The sequence below is a fragment of the Microcebus murinus genome, chromosome 15 (genome assembly GCF_040939455.1).
Source record: "Microcebus murinus isolate Inina chromosome 15, M.murinus_Inina_mat1.0, whole genome shotgun sequence".
NCBI classification, from domain to species: Eukaryota; Metazoa; Chordata; class Mammalia; order Primates; family Cheirogaleidae; genus Microcebus; species Microcebus murinus.
The window spans coordinates 47,795,097-47,819,081 of NC_134118.1; the positions used below are offsets into that span (position 1 = coordinate 47,795,097).

The window sequence follows — 23,985 nt, forward strand, 5'->3', positions numbered from 1 at the left end:
TGATAACATCCGATTCTTCTCACTGAATCCAAAGGCACGCATGTAGCCAAAAGTGATATCAAGGATTTCTTTTCTTTTGGTATTTGTTTATTAGACATTTGGTTGAGAAAGGTAGAAGAGTTTAAAAGCATTTTGTCGTTCTGATTGTTTTGAAGTAAAGATTTTGATCTTAGCTTACATTTTAATGCAATTTAAATTTATAATCAGTGTATTAGTTTATATAATTTAGAAAAAAATCATACTTAATACCATTACCTTCTACAACTATTATTCCATGTTTTCCATGTCAGGCTTTTGCTATATGCATATTTTTATGTACTTATAATTATTACTTACTTTTGAACTTATAATTTTCTTGCTAATTCAATGGAACAATATGCAAATGAATATGTATCTTCTACTTAATCACCTAGTACTGATAAGAATCAGAAAATGACTATTTTTTGGAGTCATTGTGATTTTTAAATTTGTCATACTGAGATGGTGATTTTAAATACTGGTTCATTATTAGTAGTAAGAAATAATTGGATCTTTTAACATTGAGTAAGCTCACAGTTGTGTGACAATTGCGTGACAGCAGTTATACAAAGTTCTAGCTTTGTAAATATTAGATTTGACTGTTGCTAAGTAACTCACAATAAAAAAATTAAAATAGGCACGATACAAATCATGAAATCTCAATTTTGTTGTTATAAACGATGCAGCTTTGGGGTACATTCTAAGAACAAAACAGTTGTGTGTAAAATGTTTTATACGCGAGTTAAAAAAGAAACTCCTTAAAATGAAGTAATCATTTCCTGTTTCATTTTTCATTTGTTTGTTGCTTGAAGAGCTTTCGTCTCTCACTAGGAGTTGCTTTAACTCTCTGGGATGGTCTGTTCTGCATTTACTACTTCTGGATTGGTTAAGATCTCTTTAAAGTGTGTGCTTTGTTCTCCGAAAAGCTGAGGTCAGTTGAGCAACATGCTGCTACTGTAAAAAAAAAAAAAAAAAAAAAAAGGCTGAGTAATGCTGAAGCCTTCTCATGTGGCTGATGCAAACCTGGAGAATTTGCATCATCATTTAGCTGTAGTAAGTTGGTGTGACAGGCAGGAGCTTAAATACAAGCCCACGAGGAAGCTGAGCTGGTTTGTAATGATAGGGCAGCGGCAGCAGCAGCAACAGCGGCGGCAACGTTGGTAGAAGGAGGAGGTGGAGGACTGAGAGCACCATGAATACACAGGTGTTTCCAAGTAGTAATTAGATAGCTGTGAAGGATAAAAATACACCTTTGAGTTTTTACCTGTGAACGCAATAGCGCTGAGGGAGACAGTCTGAAAGCAAAGAGGGAGACATCGATCAGTCACACCAAGAGACACCAAAGTAGAAAGTTTGAGTTTGTTTTTTCCCCTCCCTCTGTTTTATTTTCCCCCGAGTGTCACTACTATGGTCAGAAAGCCTGTCGTATCCACCATCTCCAAAGGAGGTTACCTGCAGGGAAATGTTAATGGGAGGCTGCCTTCCGTGGGCGGCAAAGAGCCACCGGGACAGGAGAAAGTGGTGCTTAAGAAGAAAATCACTTTACTGAGAGGAATCTCCATCATCATTGGCACCATCATTGGAGCAGGAATCTTCATCTCTCCTAAGGGCGTGCTCCAGAACACAGGCAGCGTGGGCATGTCTCTGATCGTCTGGACGGTCTGTGGGGTCCTGTCGCTATTTGGTAAGTGCAACTTTTTCCCTGGGGGGTGTGGCTGTGGGGCTGGCAAGTTTGCTCTCTGGGAAAGCAAAGGATAATTTTTGGAGAGTGAATGAATGACAAAGGCTACACCACATTTTATTATTATGATTGTTATTTTTGCTTAGGTATGTGAACTACCCACACACACTGTCCACTGTTGGTGTGATCCTGAATTCTCTCAAATTGCTTCCTGCAGGCTGTACTTTCTTTTCCTGACTAAGACAGACTATTTTCTGACTTTCCCCTGTGGTGATGAGAGCAAAAGCTAACTTTGATGACCCGGTAAAGTACAGGCGAGCTTCTTGTGCCGGGTAGTTGTGCGCAGTTACCTACGTTTGGAGCATTCTGGCAGCAGGCAGGCTGAATGAACACCTGTGAAGTGAAAGCTGGCATGGCCTATTAGGACACAGAGCTGAGTGTTCAGCAGAAGTCTTACTGACTTTTTATTAGTAAAACAAATGGGAGGCAGTCTTTTCCTTTTTATTTTCTTTTTAAGTTCATATGCTTTTCAGTTCCTAATATTCTTTCAAAAGTCATTTACACAGAAAGATGTAGGATGGCACATAACCCAATCCCTATCATGAGTGGTGCTATTGTAATGACCTAAGCATATTTCAAAATTTTTCAACCTCTCATTTCTTTTGAATGCCTATAAAATTCTGCAGTATAAGTTTTGAAACTTCAGTTGGGTGTTAGGTTGCTGGGCTTGCCCAGATCTGTTTTTGTCATCTGTATTTCACTTGGTCTTTGGGGACAAAGATAATTTGTCCACCTGTTCACTGAATTAATCTGAAAAGAACTGGTAGAGGCATGATTATTAATTTTTCTTCACAGTTTATGTCCCTTTATTGATTTGAGAATTAATAGTAAAGAGGTAATAAATGCTTCCTTCATGAGGTGGGAAAATTACTAGAAAGCTGCCTGAGTTTTTTGTAAAGATGACACAAACAGGTGAGTTGTCAAAAAAATTAAATTTGATTTATGCTGTGAGGTAAATGTCTAAAATATATTTGCTCTTATCTGGAAAATAGTGTGCTTTGATTTCCAAAGATACTAAACTTTAAAGTTACTAACTTTTTGTCCTAACTGTAGGACCAAGTATTAACTCTTGTTCCTGTGTACCAATCCATTCATTCTTTCTACTCAGATTTTATGATGTTTTAATTCATTGATTTGAGCATTCATATAGAGAACTAAAATTTTCATTTGTAGAAAGAAGTTATTTTAAATAAAACTTGTTAAAGTCATACTATAGAAATAGCTATAGAGGATGATTTTGAGGTTTTTAGAAAGAGTTTGTAGTATTATTTATGTGAATAGCTTGTGCTTTAAAAATATTTAGTTACCATTGTGTCATTATTCGTTCAGTACTAGTCTGCATCCTTATAGAATAGTTTGGAGTTATATGATTATGAAAAACTGGTAGACTTCTTAGCTATTATTAACATTAAAATGGTTCTGGCACAGGAATTTATAGATAAACAAAAAGAAACCTAATTGTTGATCATCTTAAATGACTTTGAGCACCCTCAGCCTTTAAATCTTCCTACAGCATTTGATATATTCAGAATGAATCAACATCTAATCAAAAAAAGAGACCACAACCAGTTTCCTAGACATTGCATACCTATATGCATGCAGCTCCCACTATGTGATTTAATTTTTGCATACAATAAAAATTTATTCAGATGTCAAAGGATAGATTACTCTGGGTATTGAACTAGTTAAAGTGATGTTGACTTATACTATAAAGATATGCTTACGCATAAGTATATCATCTTAAGCAAAAGCTCAAAAAAAAAAAGGAAAAACAGAAAACAGCTAAGGGGACTAGCTAAAGTTACACTTGAGTTGATATTCTTTGATTACTAAGTGCAAGGAGTGTGCATGTGTCTTAATCTACTCATCTATTTGCATTGCATTTGTCACTTAAGTTACTAGGAGCTTTTTGACAGGAGTTCCTCCCTAACAGCAAGCAAAGCAAAATGTAATAAAAAGAAATCCTTCTTTTTCTTTAAATTCTAGAATTCTGGGACCAAGTGTAAAGAATCTGTATATTTGGTTTACAATTTTTTTTAAAGCCAGGGTCAATACATGGATTTTTATAGCTTGTTTTGAACTTTTTTTATCTGGGAAAAATGGCTATGAAGCTTGAAACTTTTAAATGAAAACCATTCCCCCAGAATTCAATTTAAACCTAGGGCAACCATCCTGGAGTTTCAGCAAAGCATACACAGGTCTAGATATTGATTCTCTAACAATAAATTCTGAGGTACTTAAGACTCTTTCCAATAAAATTTTATGTTGTGTGCTTTTCTGGACAGCCTACCAACATGGCGACAGTTTCGCCATAGAGGGTGAATTGCAGCTAGTTATAATTGGTTCTAAAAAGAAAAATTATATCAGCATTCCCCCAATATCAGTCCGCAAACTAGTTACTTCAGAATCATCTGTGGGAATTTTAAAATAATAGAGATTCTTGAATTTCTCTTTTAGAGATTCTATACTTTCTATATTGGAGAGTAGGTCTTGGATATGGTTTTAGAGTCTGTTTTTCATTTTGATGGCTTTTGAATTAAAATTATTCCCAGGTGACTATGATGTAATGCTAGGTTCAGGAATCAAATAAGCGATACTAAGATTTCACTGAATATTCCAATTATATTTATATTGGACAGTTCTCTCTGAGGCATTACTGATTAGTAATAGTTTTCCATATTCCTATTTTCCAAAGTAGCTTGAGTAAAAATTTTGCGTTCTGTTTGAGCACTTAGCAATACAAATAGAACTTTTCACATAATGACAAGATGTATCTTTTATTTTCTTGATAACTAATTGCTCAAATTAGTAAGTATAGCTATATTTCATGCAGTGATTGCCCTGTCTTAGGCCCAGTACTGTCCTTGGTACACGTTGCCATGTTTATACACACAACTCCCTTAAGAGGTGAAAATTGAGATCGCCATTTTACAGGGAATAAAACTGAGGTTTTAGGGGGTTACATAACTTGTCCAATTCCATGTGAATTGTATTGTTAAATGTTAAAAGTGTCATTTATACTTAATTTGATCTAATGTATACAAATATAAAGTATACCATCTTTTTAAAAAGTATGTTCTTTCAACCACCCAGAGTGTACACTTCAAAAACATCCAAGATAACCTTTTTTAGAAACAGCACATTCGAGTCAGAATTCATTTTGTTGAAAAAATACATCCTACAAATTGAATGAAGTCTTGCAAGGCACAGAGTCCATACTTTTGTGAAGAGTAGATAAATTTTATTTATCTTGATTTGCCACAGAAACATCATTTATTAAAAGGGTTCTCAATGTAAAGAAGTCAATTTGGGATAATTCTTTGTCTTGGTGTGAGGTCTAAAAATAGGTCAGTGCTATTGGCATCTGTCTTCTCTTTTCCCCCTATTTCTAGGATTTCAACTCAAAATTCTAGAACATAAGATTGTTTTAGAAGTTTATCATTTCAAGTAAAATGACATTGCTCAAATAGAAGAAACTAGGTCTCAAATGTGAGGAAGTTAGAAGAGGAACTTGGTGGGTCTTAGCAATTAGATGACGGTTGTTAGTCTTGAAATAAGGATGCGAGATTCAGACCAAAGGAGGTAGTTACGTCACATGCAACGTCAACATTGTTGTGTCAATTCTAATGCTGGGTGGCTTCATAATATATTAAATTTATACCAATTTAACTTTTTTGTTATAAATATTACACAGGAGCCTTGTCTTATGCTGAATTGGGAACAAGTATAAAGAAATCTGGTGGTCATTACACATATATTCTGGAAGTCTTTGGTCCATTGCCAGCTTTTGTACGAGTCTGGGTGGAACTGCTCATAATACGGTAAGAATATAGATAGAAAAAAAATTAAGGAAAAATAAATCTAGTCGTTATCTCATTCTTCTGAAACACCTGGATTATTTTAAACTAGTTGGAAATATGCAAGTCATGTGACTAAGTTAAAAACATGTCTACCTAGGGCATAAAACCTATGACAAAATACCTTTCTGGATTAACATTTTTAATGCAGTTTTGTCCCTGAAAAGTGGTTCACCAGCGATGCCAAACTTTTAAAGTATCTGCTTTTCTTCAATCTTCAGTTACTCTCTTTGACATTTCTAGGAATGATGTTTGCTTGAAAGGAAACATCAAAATTCACCTTGATAAATACTACCTTTTGACTAACGAGACAAAATTAAATAGTATGCTAGGAATTGGAGTTTTCTCTTATTGTAGACTGTACCAGTAAGTTATTTAACTTTACTCCGTTTTTGTGACTAAGCAACTTTTGTGTCTAACAATTTAGTGTGTCACCAAATCTTATACTTTATAAAAAATCAAGTTTATGTGACATCAATGACTCACTTCCTCCCATTAAGCAAATCAGGAAATACAGTTGTGAAAATCTTTTTTGATTTTATTGTTGTAAGAATGTATCCACCTTCCTGATTATGTTGGTTTAAAATCAAACCAAATAGTGCTAAGTCACTGTGAAAAGCAAATTCCTTTAACTTTGTGGGAAACTGATGATGTCATATGAGCCATTCAGAATATTACCGTTCCTTAAGGCTAATTGCTTCCATAAGATGTGACTTGCACATTCTGACTACAGAGTTGGTAGAATTAGGGAAACTTCTCAGACATACATAGGTGAGAGCTCACTGAGCTTTTATCTGGTCATTTGTGGTTAAGTGGCAAATGCAGAGCTAATAAGTATTGGATTCACAATAATCATGATTTTTTCTGGAGTCTCTTTTAACAAAGACCTTCAAAGTAGTATATACTTCATTAAGTCTGTTCTTATTGTAAACAGCTCTGCATTGTTTACATTTGCTATAATGAAATAATGATAAAGGAGTGTTTTGTTCATTTTTTTAAAGTCGCTCTACTGAGATATACCTTTGCTCCTTTTTGATTATCTGAACCTTATGTACCCTTCAAATGTCAACTCAAACTCTGTTTTTCCCACAGTTACTTTCCTGTTTATTCTAATTTATTTCTTTCATCTCTTAATTCTTTTGAAAAATGCAGTCTCTGCTTCTCATTTGACATTGAGCATGACTCTTGTGTTCTTACTTAATATTTTAGGTATCTTTATTGTTTCCCTGTTAAAACTGCAAACATTTCAAGCATATAAGATGAGGTTTTACACTTTTTGTAACCCTTTTACTACTTAAGACAGTGCCCTATGTATTGTAGCTATTAAAGTCTTTTTGAATAAGTGATTGAAAGTTTAAAGTTATAATATTGTGAACACAACATACTCAGCATTCAAATGAGTGCATTACTTAGTTCTAGTGCTAGCCCTTTGGCTGGTGGGCCTGATATACTTGGACTGGAATGTATCTTCAGCCATGTATTAGCTGTGTAATGTTGGTTTACTGCTTGGCATTATGATTAGCATGGTCATTCCACCTAAGTATATCTTATATCTTGCAGTAGCAGAGATATGGTATTCATTCATTAATTTATTCTACAAACTATTACTGAGTGGTAAATGGCAAGATAAAGAGATCTAAAGGGGAATGAGCCACAATTCCTGCACCCAAGTCGCTGATAATCAAATGTTGCTTTAATTTGAAGAGAACTGTTTCATGGTGTGTGTGTGTGTGTGTGTGTGTGTGTGTTTATTGACAGAGGAAATTACCTAGATGTATTTTATAAGCTTTTTTTTTTTTTTCTTGTTTTGGCAGGCTGCCTGAGGTATTATAGAAGCTTTTTAAATGTGTTTATATATCTCTTTGTTATAATGAACTCATATTGCTGGGTTGGTCTTTCAAATAGGCAGAGTAAAAAATGACTTGAGCGGGGACAAGATGTCTAAGTAATTAAACATACTTCTTCTATTACCAATACCACTGGTACCTAAATACTTCACATTAAAATTATACCTCCAGATTAAGTCTGCATTGCCAGAAATAATCTGTAAAACACATATTTCAAGGAAATAAGTATCATCCATCAGCACATAGCAAGGGTCATTAAATTGAATTTACTCATTCACTATATATTCAATATGTGTTGGGTTTCTAGTATATGATAGACACTCTACTGAATACTGGAAATAAAATTATGATTAAGATAAACACAGTCTTATGGAACTTGGGGTCAAGTAGGGGAAAATAGTTCTCAATCAAGAAAAGGTGTAAGTGAATATAAAAGTGCTACTGTGTTGAGTGTTTGGAAGGAAAGCCACGGGCTTCGGTAAGAGTATACTCCAGGAAATCTGGCCCACTCAGAGGTTGGAGAAGCTAGAGGTTGAGAAGCTTCCCTGGGCAAAGGAAGACTAAGCCGAGATCTGAAGTAAAGAAAAAATAGTCAATGAGTTGAAAAATCTCCAGGCAAGGAAATTCAGATCCTTCTAGTGGGAGAAAACCAACTGAAGAGGTAGAAAGGGCTTAAACCATATGGAGTCTTAAATGCAGTGTGAGGGATTTTTATATATCCTGAGCATGTTTTGAAAGTGCTAAAATGACATTATCAGATTATAATTTCCACATCAAAAATTATATAAATGGTTGAGAACAGGAAAAATAGTTTTGTTTAGAAGGAAGAGGAAAGGGTCTCTAGGAAAATAAGAAAATCAAGAAATTTATGGTACTGTCCAGTACCATATGTTAAATAGCAATACTTCCAGGTAGAAAAAGTTTAGTGAATGCTATATTTTTTCCTGTGTTTAACCTAAATGTATATATTTTTTTTAGCCCTGCAGCTACTGCTGTGATATCCCTGGCATTTGGACGCTACATTCTGGAGCCATTTTTTATTCATTGTGAAATTCCTGAACTTGCAATCAAGCTCATTACAGCTGTGGGCATAAGTAAGTATTATAGATATAAGTGTGAAAAAGAAAATAATAACACAAAAGTGATTGGAGACAAAGTGTCCAATCACTTTTGGACAAAAAGTCTTTAGACTTTTTGCACAGTGGGACTGCTCCATATGCCATCTTTTTTTTTGCTTATAGTTCCAAATGTTGGAAGATAAACAAAAGGATATGCATTTGAAGTAGTCTCTGATATTATATTTCATACTAGTTTTGCATTGGGTCAAAAGATACAATGGTGTATGGGTCAAGGAGAAAGTTAGCTCTTTGGTTCCTGAAAGTTTGCTGAAAAATCAAATCACAGAAGGCAAATTAATTGGAGAAAAGCTATACAAAATTAATTTAATGTGTATAGATAGAAGCCTTTAGAATGAAGACCCAAAGATACAGGGGAAATTATGCTTAGGCTCAACAAAGTATGGACAGCAGTATAAAAATATGATTGGATAAAAAGAGTATGATCTAATTCTAACAGACTAAGTGGGAAACCCAGCAAGCCTTGTCTGTCTAGATTCTTCTTGGCCTTTCTGAGCATATATTCTTTCCTTCTGGGTATGGAGCAAGACCCTCTCTATAATGAGGGCCTTATGACCTACAGTCAAACAAGGTAGATCAGATAATTTTTTTTTTTTTGGCCAATTTTTACACAGAAAAGCAGATGGAAAGTTAGAGTAATATTTCTAAGTTTTATGGCTGGCTTTGGGGAAAAGGGGCTCTGCCTTAGGGAAGAGGGAATGTAGTTTCCATGGCTAGCCTCAGGGGAGAATGAGACTGAAAGACAGGAGGGCAGGAGAAAGTCAGAGAAAAACTTTTGCTTCTGAGGCTTCATTTTGTGATATTGTTTTCTGAGTGCCAACAATGGCTAATTTTTAAAATAGGCAAACAAAACCCACCTTGTTAATAAAATATTGAGTGGATCGTACATAAAGCAGACTTTTAAAGATGAAAACCCAATTATTTTATGGATTATTAGAATTGGAAATTATTTTACCTCAGCCATACATTAAATTATAACTCATGTATCATCATGGAGTTATGTTTATGTGTTGGATGTGTATCTTATGTTCATACATTTTATAGTGTTAGCAGCTGTCACTTTCAGTGTTATAGTTTTAGCTGTCTAGTGTTGGTCATAAGAGTTTTCTTTCAAGATTTAATGATTAGTAGCATTTCTCAACCAGGAGATTTCTTTATGGCCTTCAAATTAGGAAGTTATTGATCTTTTATCAATGGGCACAGATATTAGAAATTGAAAAAAAAATAGAAATAAAAAGAGGAACATATACAAAATTACATCAGTGATGAACCCAAATATAACCCCACCTTTCTACAGGATTCCAGATACCAAATCCTTGATTATAATGGGAAAGGACAACTTAATTCTAGATGCTATTCAAATCACTGTTTTGAGAATCAATATTGGATTAAGTTTTAACTACTCAGAAATAGAAAGTTACACAGGAATAACTGAAATGCATACTCATGAAAGAATTTTTAGTTATGTATTGCTAAGATGTTTCATTGTCCAACAGAACAATGAAAAGAACAATGCACATTTGACAATAGAGAGGTGAGTGGTTAGTTTTCATGAAAGCATTAGGAATTACACATAAAAACATCTCTAGTGCTAGGTACATATATTTCTGAACTTAAATATGTTCATTTTGGATTTCCTGCTTTATTCATAATGTATGCACAATTGTTCTCCTGTGAAAGCTGTAAAATGACAAAGAAAAATACTCAAAGTTGACTTTTCTGAGTTCTGGAAAGGTACTGGTGTACTTGATTCAATTTACCTTTAACAAAACCTACAGATATGATACTTGGGGGCAAATCACCTAACATTTCTGTACTTTCCTATTCTTATGTGTAAATCATGCCAGTATTTTGGGTGTTACAAGGATTAAATGATATTAAATGAGACAATATATGTAAATTGTTTGGAGATGACTGTAATTTATTAAGAACACAATACAAATAATAGCTATACTTTTTGGAAAAACATCATTTGATGTTTCATGAGACTAGGAACCTATCCAGTGCTATATTTCTAGTCCCTCAAAAATCATGTAGCATGTTGTTTGTGCACCATAATTATTTGTTTACTGGCTGATTTTATGAGAAGAGGTCTAAGAAATATTTCTTTAACAGAAAAGTCCATACTTTGTTTACTTGTTGAACTTGGAGGATTAGATAGCTTCAATTTTCTCAAGCAGTAGGAAAATGGTGGTAAAATGCAATAGAGTTTGGTCAATGATGATGTTCAGATCTAGCACCACGAATTTTTGTGGAATGAAACTTTTAGCACAGTGATTATCGCTCAGGCTCAGGAGGCAAAACCCGGAATTGAAACTTAGTTTCACAATTTCTTAGTAATGTGATCTTGGGCTAATTGTTAAAACTCTTTAAGCCTTGGTTTTATCTTTTGGTAAAATGCCTATGAAAATATAATCTACCATGAATGGATGTGGAAAGATGAAATTAAGTCAGATTTTTAATGCCTTTAACACATTGCCTTGGCCATAGAAAGTTCTTGATAACTCTGGTGTTCCATAAGGGATTGGACTACCAGCAATGATTATATCTACCATATTCTGGTTCCTTGAATAAGTGAGTCAGAACTATTAATATATTCACAACTATTACATTAAAAAAATGAGAAGGGCAGAGGTAGCATTTTGGGGGGCTCTGTAAGTTAACAACAGAAGTTATTCATTAAAAGCTATAATCAGAAGACTTTAAGTAGATACTATATAAACATTTACAAATCCACAAATTTTGCCCACTTTGGACTTGAAATTAGATGGATAATAATAATATATTTTTTATGAGTCGAAATGACTGTCTTCTTATTTATCCCAATTCTATTAAACAGTTCAAAGGGAAAATTTGTATTTTAGAGGATTAAATGGAAAACTGTTCAAACCAATCTCTAAAGCAGCTGTGGGAAAGGATAACCAAGCATGTTGGGTTTTATAAAACATTTGGAGTACACTGGTCATGGAATAGTTACCAGATAGCCCGAGTAAATCTTAGATGTACCCAGACATTTCCTTCTATTTTTGCCATGAGTTATAACGGTTTATAAATTTTGATGTTCCTTTTGCAAGCCAGAGATTCTGAAATGTGTTTCATAGTCAGAAGCTCTGAAAAATAAACCTGGATGTTCTTATGACTCAGTGGTAGGTAAGGGAAATCAATAGCCTAATTGGGAAAGTCAACATGTCTTTAAGAAGAATTTAGCTTCCATGGAGCAAAGGGAGTGGATATGGAGATAGAGAAGGAGAAATTTACCTAGGGACAAATTTCTCACATCCTGCACTCTTCAAAGTGAGTGTAGGTGATTTTTCTACCAATTAGGGGTGGAAGGTTACTGAGATGTAGAAAATAGAGTTAATTGCATGAATTGCTTCCTTGTGATCCTTGGGGAAGGAAACAGTTTGTGGTAGTTTGAAATCTCTAGTTAAGTGCAGAAAAAGCACAAGTCTGAAGGGTCTTGTTAAATCATCGAAGAATAGAATTTCAAATTTTATGAAATGTTAACCAACCCTTTGAGGAATGACAATGGGCTGAGGGTGGGGAGTTAACTAAATGCTGATTTTACCCCAGTGTTTAAAGAACTATACTTCATTTCTGTTAATAAAAATGAAAAGCTTTTGTTTTTCCCAAAAAAGCTTTTTTTTTTTTTATCCCAAATCCTGTTTATTCTGGTAAACATGTGAAACACATGAGAGTTTAGCTAGAAAATCTTATATATTCACATTTGGTTGCTCTCTTATAGCCTGATACTGACATTAGTCATGTTTCCTTTGGTGGAAGTCCATGGATTTTCACTGCTCTTGTGGCTTCAATCAGCATAGAAGTATATTAAATATTTAAAATATTTAGTATGTTCTGTTCTTCTAAAACTAGACCCTTTATAAAGATATACTAGAATGACAGAACATTATAAAAAAATACTTTCCTTAAGATATGAGATCTAGTCCCAGATTAGTCCCTTCCTTGCTGATTCATTTTATACAGATAAGTTAACAGCCCCATCCTACTTTTCAAAACTTGTAGAAGTAACTGGGAGAAACAAGCAAAATAGCATTTGTGATTGCATTGTGAAAAAAAAAACCCAGTTCTACAAATATATTTTAGATGTATATTTTCCTGGCACCACCAAATTACGTGAAAGAAAATCCAATACTATTTCTATGTTAGCATTTCAACTATAGCCGTGAAGTGGCTCCATTTAAATCTTCTGAAGTCTGGGTATATCTACTCTTCTACCACAACTACATTACCAAGACAACCAATTCTTAGGTAGATATGCATAGTATTAAAATATACAAGTACTACAGAACAAGCATCATATTCTTTAGGAGGATGACAAATAAATGTGAACTCAAAGTGTCCTGAAATTCCAGTTAGATAAACATAAACCTTTGCAGAGAGGAAGAGGCATCATGAGTTCAAAAAAACTAGGTATACTAGTAAGATCATATATGTCTTTTTTTCAGAATATTATGGAGGTACAAATGATTTGGTTACATAAATTGCTTTTGTACCGTGCCCATCCCCCAGATAGTATGCATTGTACATGTGAATTTACCCTGTCCCTCTTCCCCCCCCCCACCTGCTTGATTTTTGATGAATGTTATTTCGATATATGTCTTTTGAGCTACTTCCTCATTGTTATCTGGGCATTAATGGTAGAAATGTGAGCAAGTTAAATAATATCTCAAGTATCAGCTGCTTATCTGAAAAATAAGGCCAACATTAGTAACCATGTCATAGAAATATGAGGACTAAATAACATTATCCATGTGAAGTCTTTATACAATGTCTGCCATAAAATAATAGTTTACATTTATGTGATGCTTACCATTTTCATTCCCAATAGTGACATCCTAGATATTGATGATCCCCCTGCTTTTTAAAGGTGTTTATTGCTACATACCCTTTCTGAACTTAATGTATCCAGGAAATGGATCTTAACAAAAAGATCAAAGATTCCAGGCAGGCATTACAAAAAGTAATGGAAAAACCCACATCTCAAGATGAAGCACATGTATACATGTACATCCATTTATTTTACTGGTTTAGCATGAAGCCGTCAGAAGTCAGAAGCCAAAAAGAATCTGAACCTGGGGAGAAAACCTAATATATCCAGGCTCTGTAACCTCACTCTTCAAAACCAAAGGCAGCCTTGAATTACACAGAGTGCAGAAAGAAATACTTGCCAGTCCTTAAATCACAGCTTCAGTCCTTAACATTCCCCTAACCATCCTCTTCAAATACAGCTCCCTTCAAATATGTATTTCTTATCTCCAGGATTTATAGATACAACTTTCATTGCTACATTTCAGTTCTTAGGAAACTGCACTATAAATAAGTAAATAAAAACTATATACCCTGTATTTTTTATCTTGGTAAAATTTAATGCAAGTAAAAAAGTAAGCTGAAACTGATACAATTATTTCCTCATGTGTGAAATTAGCAATTATAATTCAAAGGAAGTAAAGCTAGGACTAGAGAGCTGGCTCAGATTTCTTTGATTATTACAATGTGGGTATATGAAAAAAAAGTAGATATTATTTGTTTTGGGAACTCAGAAAACTCTTGCATTTAGTGAATCCCAAATCCCTTTTCAATACTGTTGGATAAATAACAGATATAGACTTAAATTTTGCTGTAAAGACACATGATGAAGCAACAGCTATAGACACTTGAGAGCTTCACTGTGCCTCTGAACTGGCTGCCTTCTCATTTGCTAAGCTGTACCTTGCGGGTCATACCGGTGCATCTCAGGATCTGGTGTGGCAAATAATGAGTGCAAGGTCTGGATGCTCAGAGAAAACAGGGTTTAGAGAAACCTTTGATAAAAATATGTCTTGTAAAGTTTTATTGAGGTATAATTAACATACAATAAACCATACACTTAAAGTGTACAATTTGATAAAGTATGATGTAGTATGGCTATACTTGTGAAACCATCACCACAATCCAGATATTGAATACATTAATCATCCCTTAAACTCTCACTGGGCTCTTTTCCAATCTCTTCCTCCTTGCTTCCCAATTCCCTCATCCCAGGCTACGACTGATCTGCTTTCTGTCACTATAGTTTCTCTTGTCTAGAATTTTGTTTGGAATCATAGAGCATGAGCTCTTATTTGTCCTGCTTTTGGCTTATTTGGCCAGCATAATTATTTCAAGAATCATCCACTTCACTGTTATATCTCAATAGTTCAACCCTTTTAATGGCTGAGTAGTATTCCATTATACAGGTGTACCACAATTTGTCTGTCCTTTCATATGTTAATGAAAATTTGCGTCGTTTCCAGTTTTGAGCTATTACAAATAAAGCCACTGTTAATATTCAAGTGCAAGCCTTTGTAAAGCCACCTGCTGACATTTTTCTTGGGTAAATACCTGGCAGTGGAATGTATGGGTCACCTGGTAGACATATTTTTAAATTTTAAAGAAACTGCTAAACTCTTTTCCAAAGTGGTTGTACTGTTATAGAATATTCCCACCAGCAGTGTATGTTGGCTCCACATTTTGTTATTGATATGGTCAGTCTTTTTAAATTCAGACATTCTAATAGGTGTGTAGTGATATCTCATTGTATTTTTAATTTGTATTTCCTTCATGACTAATGATGCATCATTTTATGTACTTATTTGTAATCTATATATCTTCTTTGAAAAATTGTTTTTAAAAATATTTTGCACATATTTTATTTAAAAACTTTTGATATATAATAACTGTACATGGGGTACAATTATAGGGTATGTGGGATGTTTTTAACATGCACACAATGTGTAATGATCAAATCAGGGTAATTGAGATATCCATCACCTTACCCACTTGTTTCTTTGTGTTAGGAACATTCCAAATCATCTCTTCTAGCTATTTTGACAGCATTTTATTCTTTTTTATGGCTGAGTGCTATTCCATTGTGTGTATATACCACATTTTATGTATTAATTCATCTGCTAATGGATACTTCAGTTGATTCCATATCTTGGTTCTTATGCATAGTGCTGGAATGAACATAGACATGCAGATATCTCTTTGATAGATTGATTTCCTTTCTTTTGGATATATACACAGCAGTGAGATTGCTGGATTATATGGTAGATTTATTTTTAGTTTTTTGAGGAAACTCCCTACTGTTTTTCATTCCCACCAGCAGTGTACTAGTATCTTAACCAGAATTTTTATTTCAGCTGAGAGGAAAGTAAGGTGAAATTATTCATAAATATTCATAATATTTGCTTGATTTTGTCTTCCATTTGACTAAGAAAACTTTACAAAATATAAAATAAAATCTCAATTATCCATTTGTTTTTCAATTTCAATAGGCATTAGGTATTTATATTCTTTATGAAAGTAACAAACCCTCTTTTCTTTTTAAATGTATAGATGGTTAGATGTTCCAAAAATAAGAATGCCTCCCTCTCTCTCCTTCCTTCTTGTGTGCCTGCCTGCCTCTTTTTTTTCTTTTTCTCTTTCTTTCTTCTTTCTTTTTCTCCCTTCCTCTCTATTACACAGCTCATTCCTATTGTAGAGTACTTTCAGAAATAGAGAGTGCTTTGGGTTTTAGGAGCTCTATTTAAAAGAAAACAGTGCTCTTTTGTTCCTGGTGGGAACATGAGACCAATTTTTTTTCACTTTCATGCTAATGTTGGAGCTCCTTAATTAAAAAAATAATCATTTTCATATGATGACTCATCCCACAGTTATTTGCATAAAAAAGGAAAGGACTCACTGGATGATGAAGAGGGGAGAGGAGTTACACTAAATTATTTTCAATATATAAGTGCCTTATGTTGGGGAGAGATAAGTAATTGTCACATCTCTGATAAAATAATGCACTTTGCCACTGACATTGGACCTGTTTATTCCTTTATGTTTCCAGTTTCAAACAGATAAACTATGCCCTTGTAGAGTCCCTTGTAGCTTATTCAGGGCTTTGGCCTTTCTGATCATTCTCATCAGTACTATGAATTATTCCTTCATTAGTAACCCCCTATTACACTTTGTATGGGATCTTCTGATCCTTTTTTTCCCTATCTTTGAATTTTTGTCAAAAATGTGCTTTGTAGAATGACTAAGACAAAAAAATAAAAATAAAATGAAATAAAATGTGCTTCATTGCTTATTTAGTTTTTAAAATTTCCCAGCTTTATTGAGATATATTTGGAAAATAAAATTATATGATTTTTAAGGTGTACAATGTGATGATTTAATATACATATGTTTTGTGAAAACAATCGAGGTTTTCACTTGATTCATACATCAATCACCTTACCTAGTTACCCCACTTTTCTTTTTGTGATGAGAACATTTAAGTAAATTTCAAGTATACAATGCAGTGTTGTTAGCTATAGTTACCAAACGCTACATGTTCATCATAAAATTTGTTAAAATAATTAAGAAAAATAAATACAAAAATTTAAAAGTTATTTGGTATTCTATTTAAAAGTTATTTGGTATTCTATTATCTATGGATACCTGCTATTAATGTTTTGATAAATATTCTTTCAGTTCTTTTTTTCTTTCTGTCTCTCTCTATCCATCCATTCATCTCTCTATAACTTGCTGTATTAGTCAGTAATATACATGAACACCCATTCTTGTAATAAATATTTAACTCCGCCATAATTTTAAATATCTGCATGTAAACCATTAAAAGGACATACCTCAATTAGCCTTCCTTTAGGGGTCTATGTTGTTTTAAAATTTAGCCATTATACATTATGTGTTGGTAATTGCACTGATCCTTAAATTCTGAAATGAACTAGTGATTATTTCAGGCCATGGAAACTATGAAGATAACTCTTATTACTGTACATAGGAAAACTTCCAACTACAACTTGAATTATGAGAATTCTGTATTTTGTTTCATCCCCTGAGAAATAGCTTTATACATTTTTGATATTTGTTTAGGGGTAATATACCTTTATAAAAATAAAGCTTGTATGTAATAACTGCAAGTTATCAGGGGTGAAGTAGCTTTTTTGTTGTTGTTAACTATAAACATGGGGTTTTGGAAAGAGCATGAGGTTGAAATCCACTGTCTAGACTAACTTCAGACATTCAAGCAGAGTAGAAAAGGAAGGTCTTAGAGCACCCACATTTACCTTGTACCTTAGAATTTCTCACTGAGAATCCAGTTCAGTCATTAATTCATTCAACAAAAAATGTGTTAATGTGTTAATAATCTACCTAGGGTAGGCATGGAGCTGGATACTAGCAATACAGAGATAACTATCTCTTGTTCTATCCTCTAGGCTTTCATGGTCCAGAAGGTGGGGAGGGTGGATAGTGATTATTGCTTGGAAAACTATAGAGAGCATCATTAGGAATGGGAAATTCTACTGGGTTTGAACCCATTGTGCATCCTAGTTTGGGAGGAACTCTTTTGGGCTCATAACTTTATGATATTTTACTCAAGCCCCAAAACATGTCTTGAAAGCCTATATATGTATGGTATATTGAAAGTCACTACTTATTGTGTTAATTGGAATGTGGAGAGGAAAACCAAAAAGAAAAATGCTGGCTAAGACTAGTCCTGAGAATGAAGTATAAGATTTTAGCCAACTTCTCTTCTTCTTGCCCCTTTTTGAGTGCGATTCACATTGGCAAGCGTGAGCCAGGGAATAGTTGCCATAGCAAGCTAAAGAGTCAATATCAGCAATCTGATTGCATGCTGTGATGACTTCAGGGTTTGGTTAGAAGATATTTGATATGATTATTAGAATACTGCAATATATGTCCACTGCTATTGACATACATAAAGAACAAGAGAGAAATTTTTTATTGTCCAGAGGTTTTATTTAAGCTTCTCAAACTTTAATAATGTTCATAAAAATCTCCTGGAGAGCTTGTTGAAGAGTAGACTTTTATTGCTTAAGTCTGGAGCAGGGCCTGAGATTCTGCATTTCTAAAGCACTTCTAGGTAATGCCAATGCCACTGATTCATAGATTACACTTTGAGGAACAAGGGCTTAAAATAACTTGGTGACAATGAGGATTCACCTTTTGTAACTGCATCTATTCCTTTGCAGCTACAGTGATGGTCCTAAATAGCATGAGTGTCAGCTGGAGCGCCCGGATCCAGATTCTCCTAACCTTTTGCAAGCTCACAGCAATTCTGATAATTATAGTCCCTGGAGTCATGCAGCTAATTAAAGGTATGGACTGAAAAGTAAATGCTTTTTAAAATACGTTATCTGCTTTAGATCTCTTTTAACACTAACTTTTGCTTGTATTAGCAGAATCCTTAATTAGTCTGTGCTTGTGGAACTTAAATTCTATACTGTCATCTAATTGATTTGAAAGGCTGCTTCATTGTGAGTGAGTTGGTATTTACAGTTGAATGGCAGCAAGAGGATTAAGACTGGGCCAAGCAACAAAATAAGGCATCAGTGAATTCTCTCAGTACAAACTGTTTGGAGTGAAAACCCCAAGTGGAAAAAACAAATCTGCCATTTAGTTTTAACTACAGATAAATATGTCCTTTTACTTTTACTTTAAGATTGTCTGATAATAGTAATAAAGATTAGAACACAAAAGATATCTGGAAAATAATAAAAGGTGATCAATAATTTGTTTTTGCTTTCTGGTTATCATTTCTTTTACCTGGAGAGTGGTATCTTTAGAAGAGGAGTCAGATATGGGAACAGCATTCCTAAAAACTAAATATTAATGTTATATGACAATAAAAATAGTTGCAAAAACCTTAATTTTTATTGCTGCATCGTTTTCATGTAAATTTTGCATTTCTTCAGAAATGTAGCATTTTCTGAGATTATTTGCTTTATAAAGTTTACTGTATAATAAAAAAAGAAGTTCAGTGGTGAAATTTAGAGTTTCAGTTGTTTTAGTGAAGAAGGCCTCAGCACTTGCTTGGATTCAGTGGAAACTGTTGGAAGAGAAAGGTCCACATGAGATTTTTAATTAGCAATGGCCATAATAGTAGGAAATAAATGGGAACATGAGAGAAAAATTGGAAAAGAGTGACATATAACTTGGGCATGGTAAATATTTAGTGTTTACATTGATATTGTCTGTTCCAAGAAAGAGAATTTATAGAGAAATTTCATGACGTTGCAGGAGAAGAGTTACAAGAGGCAAAAGGAAATGCCAAAGTTTAGCAAAATCATCGCTGTTGGTAGAGGCATTAAACAATAACAAACATTGAAAGATCAGTCACTCTGTAGCTGAGAAAGGAAGATGCTGTTGACCATTTAATAAGCCTAGTGGGAGATCTTAGAGCCCTGCTGGCGGAAATGCTTTTATCAAATCCAGCAACCTCAGCCAACTCAAAATAAACACAATGGAGATTTTGAGCACCAGAGCTTGCAGTGAAGAGAAGATATGAGTCTGTTCTTCTAATTCACCTTGGCTCCACTGAGCTGGCCTTCTCGTATTCTGTATTCATTTGGGATGTAGGCAAATATGTTTTGTTAGTGCTTTCTTTCTTTGGGTTACTTCTTTGGTCTTCTGTAAGTAGTGCAGAATCTCTAGGTCATTGGCCTTCCTTTGTTCTAGTTTAGATTCGAAAAGATGATATACTATCCCTTGAAATTAAGATTTATTTTCTTTCCTTTTCTTTGTGGTGTAAGACATTACAGGGAGCATTATAGTCAATTTTTGTACCTCATTATATATGTGCAAAAGTCAAGGTTTGGTTCCCCAAATGTATTGCAAATCTCTCAAGAGCAGAGATCATGATGTATCTCTTGAATTCTGTTGGCAGTTACAAGAGAAGGATTCTTCAGTTAATAATTACGATGTCAATGCTTAAAGTGACCAGGCTTCTTGATGATGTCACCCAATGAAGAAATTCCCTAAGAACATTAGCATATTTAATGTAAATTTTAATATTTTAGAGATCAGTCTTAGCAGATATATTTACTCTATTACTATAATATTGTGATTTTCTTTCTTTTTTTTTTTTTTTTTTTGAGACAGAGTCTCACTTTGTTGCCCAGGCTAGAGTGAGTGCTGTGGTGTCAGCCTAGCTCACAGCAGCCTCAAACTCCTGGGCTCAAGCAATCCTTCTGCCTCAGCCTCCCGAGTAACTGGGTCTATAGGCATGCGCCACCATGTCTGGCTAATTTTTTCTATATATATTAGTTGGCCAATTAATTTCTTTCTGTTTATAGTAGAGATGGGTCTCGCTCTTGTTCAGGCTGGTCTTGAACTCCTGACCTTGAGCGATCCTCCAGCCTCGGCCTCCCAGAGTGCTAGGATTACAGGCGTGAGCCACTGCACCCGGCCTAAAATTGTGATTTTCTTTATTTCTAACATGATCACATATTTTTTACATTAATCTGAAACTCTAGGAAGACAAAGACTTTACTAATACAGATTGTGCATTTATTTCTACCCTAATCAGACCCTGAACATAGTTGTATCCACTTGTAAGTATTTGTTAAACTTCCCTTTGAGTATTATGACCTTGGTCTTCCTCAGACCTCTATAATGCAGACAAAATATTGCTGAAGTTTAGAAATAAAATGCTTCTCTTGTGTGATACTTTCAAAATAGCACTTTTGGAGATCAGTGTTTGTGACTCAGTCTTTACAGAGTTTGATTTTTCTTATTAATTATTTGGTGCTACACTCTTAGAAATATTCCCCCTTTATGCCAGAGAGACCACAAATCATGAAAAAAGAATATTCAATAGATGTTTTTATCTGATTTCCAGTATTTATATTTTTTGCCTATAAGTACACAGAAATGTTTTAGTAAAATGGGGATTTCTGAATTCACGCTACTATTTTAAAAATGACCTATGTTTTGGGCATTGTTTGAGGGAAAAATGGTCTAGTGTATAACTCAACATTCTCCATTTTTGGTCTTCATACTCACACGTGTTATTATCAATATATGTTGTGCCTGGATGATGTAAGCAACAACAAAGATTTGACTGAAGATAGAGTGTCTCAAATACTTCAGCCACTTCCTATACCCCTTTCATTTAATTACATAATGATCTATTTTAAAACAAGGGTACTAATACGTATCCCATTTGGGTAATTTCATTGCTCATTTCTTTGGGAAATAAAAGCCATTTTTTGTGGTTAAGTTTGACTACTGACTGACCAAAGTAAATCTGAATTTCTAACTTTTTAAACTATCCAAAAGATATGCAAGAAAAAGGTCCACTGTATTCACAAAACAGAGAAATATTAATACTTGACGAATAAAAGCATTCAATCCACATATTGATACAACATTTTGAAACCTATTTATTTTGAAGTTCAGTATAATATCTTTTTGATGTTTCTAGAAGGAAACCATGCCATTCTTTAGGACGAGGTCACTGGGTCAGTGGACTTCTTCTGTAAAGGACCAGATAGTAAATATTTTTAACTTTGTGAGTTATAAGGTCTCTGTTGAAATTACTCAACTCTGCTGTTATAGGATGAAACCAGCCATGGACAATACTTAAATGAATTGGCCTTGTTATGTTCTAATAGAACTTTATTTACACGAGAGGCGAGCAGGTTGGGGTGGCAGGTGTGGTCCTCAGTGTTTTCCAACCACTGTTCTAGCAAGTATCTGCGGAACTACACCTGATAAACAGAAAGCAGAAAGTTAAATGATGTGGGAAAGCAGCTCTGAGGTTTCTTGCCATCTCCTCATTGAGGAGAGACTCTTGGATATTTCTTTGCATTCAAGCTGTGCATTGTCTTTGATCATTCTATCACATTCCTGAAGACTATAGATTACAGAAGATATTTTAGTCTTCTCTCGTGGTCACAGTAGAGGCACACTCAAACAAAGGATTTTTTTTTTAAATGTCATTTTCATCTCTGCTATAACTTTAGTAAAAGAGAAGTGTGAAATGGTAATAGCAGTGATCAATAGACTTTTTGGACTCCTCTGGAATGGGTATAGTATTAATAGACAAAGTTGGTAATGATCAGAGACTAAGAAATCTAGACCTAAAACAGTATGGTTCACACCCTCTTCCCCATGTTTGTGGTTAAAGACAGAATAATAACCCATTGTTTGAAAAACACTAAAATCTTCTTATTTGATTGCAGGTCAAACACAGCACTTTAAAGATGCCTTTTCAGGAAGAGATGCTAGTCTTATGGGGTTGCCCCTAGCTTTTTATTATGGAATGTATGCATATGCTGGCTGGTAAGTTGATATCTCCAGACCTGGTGGCTTGTATGGTGCATTAATTCCTTTAAGCACTGCGCTTGGTACTTTAGTTAAGTACCAAGCAAAGTGCCAGGCACTTTGTGAGTATCCATGTGAGTAACCATGATCAACGTGATATGCTCTACTTGAAATGAGAGATATGGTGTGATGCCCTCCACCAGGTCGATTACTATGCTTATGACTTAAACATAACAGGCTTTTAGGAAAAGTGACTACTAGATTTTGCCTAATGTCATATAAACAAATGCCGAGTCTTAGGAGCCAATCCGAATTACTAAGGAAATAATAGCACCATAAGGTACCAAAGAATAGTACCTTGTTTGTCAAAGGGCCTTTCAGCTAAAGCTCCAAAGGTATTAACAAATAGTGATTAATTAATTTTTCCACCTTCTCATGAGAAAGAAAAATAACTTAGATATGGAAAAATGTAAGACATTCCCAGGAGATAAAATGATAACTCTAAAGGCAGGGAAAGAGAAACCAAGATAATGAAATCAACTGTATTAGACATTCTGTTACATTTTAAAGGACCTTACAAGTTCCTTAAAATTTCCCCAACATCTGAAAAGAAAAATATATAGCAAAGATAATTGAAATCATGATGCCATAGATAAATTATCTTTGATGTATGTCTATCTGTAATGCTTACTGTTTCCGTTAAAGCATTATAACTTTGTATATATTCCTTGCTTTTCATGTATTTGAAAAACTATAATCAATAAAACAACTGAAAAGAAAAAAAAACTATAATCATAGAGAAGAGTGGAATTTTTTTCTAAATACATTATATTTACCTAGTAAAATTTAGTTGGAAGTGACAGTTGCAAGAAAACCTAATAAGTCTAAAAGCATTATTTAAACATCAAAATCATTATAGTTGGAGTAAATAATAGCAATGTTTCTTTTGACATTATTTACAAAACTAATAGTTACATAGCTTTAGCTGTGAGAATGTTCTATGAGCCTAAAAATATCGAGAAACTACATTAGTTCAAAACTTATGTAAATGCATTTCCAACACAAATATAATTTCCTTTGTTTCTTTAGTGTTTAGGATCTTACCTTCCAGCTAATGCATGGAATGTAAAGATATATTTCAAAATAAATAGAGTGTTTACCCCATTAATCTCATTGAATTATAAAAATATAGCATTGGAGGAGAATTAAGAGAGTACAGGAACTTAAAATCTTAACATGGCCTTTGAAGCAAAATATGTTTGAAGATTGTTAGAAGATTGTAG

General features: G+C 34.1%; 1 protein-coding gene across 1 annotated transcript in view; it reads left to right on the top strand.

Annotated features, from left to right (window-relative positions):
- Nucleotides 1–376: 376 nt before the first annotated feature.
- Nucleotides 377–23,985, top strand: part of SLC7A11 (solute carrier family 7 member 11) — a 74,652-nt gene continuing 51,043 nt past the window's right edge. Inside the window, exons 1-5 of the mRNA XM_012766310.3 lie at nucleotides 377–1,702; nucleotides 5,454–5,580; nucleotides 8,442–8,557; nucleotides 18,628–18,753; nucleotides 22,621–22,720. Of these exons, the coding sequence (XP_012621764.1) occupies nucleotides 1,426–1,702; nucleotides 5,454–5,580; nucleotides 8,442–8,557; nucleotides 18,628–18,753; nucleotides 22,621–22,720 (746 nt within the window). The 5' untranslated portion in view covers nucleotides 377–1,425. The remainder of the gene's footprint in view (nucleotides 1,703–5,453; nucleotides 5,581–8,441; nucleotides 8,558–18,627; nucleotides 18,754–22,620; nucleotides 22,721–23,985) is intronic.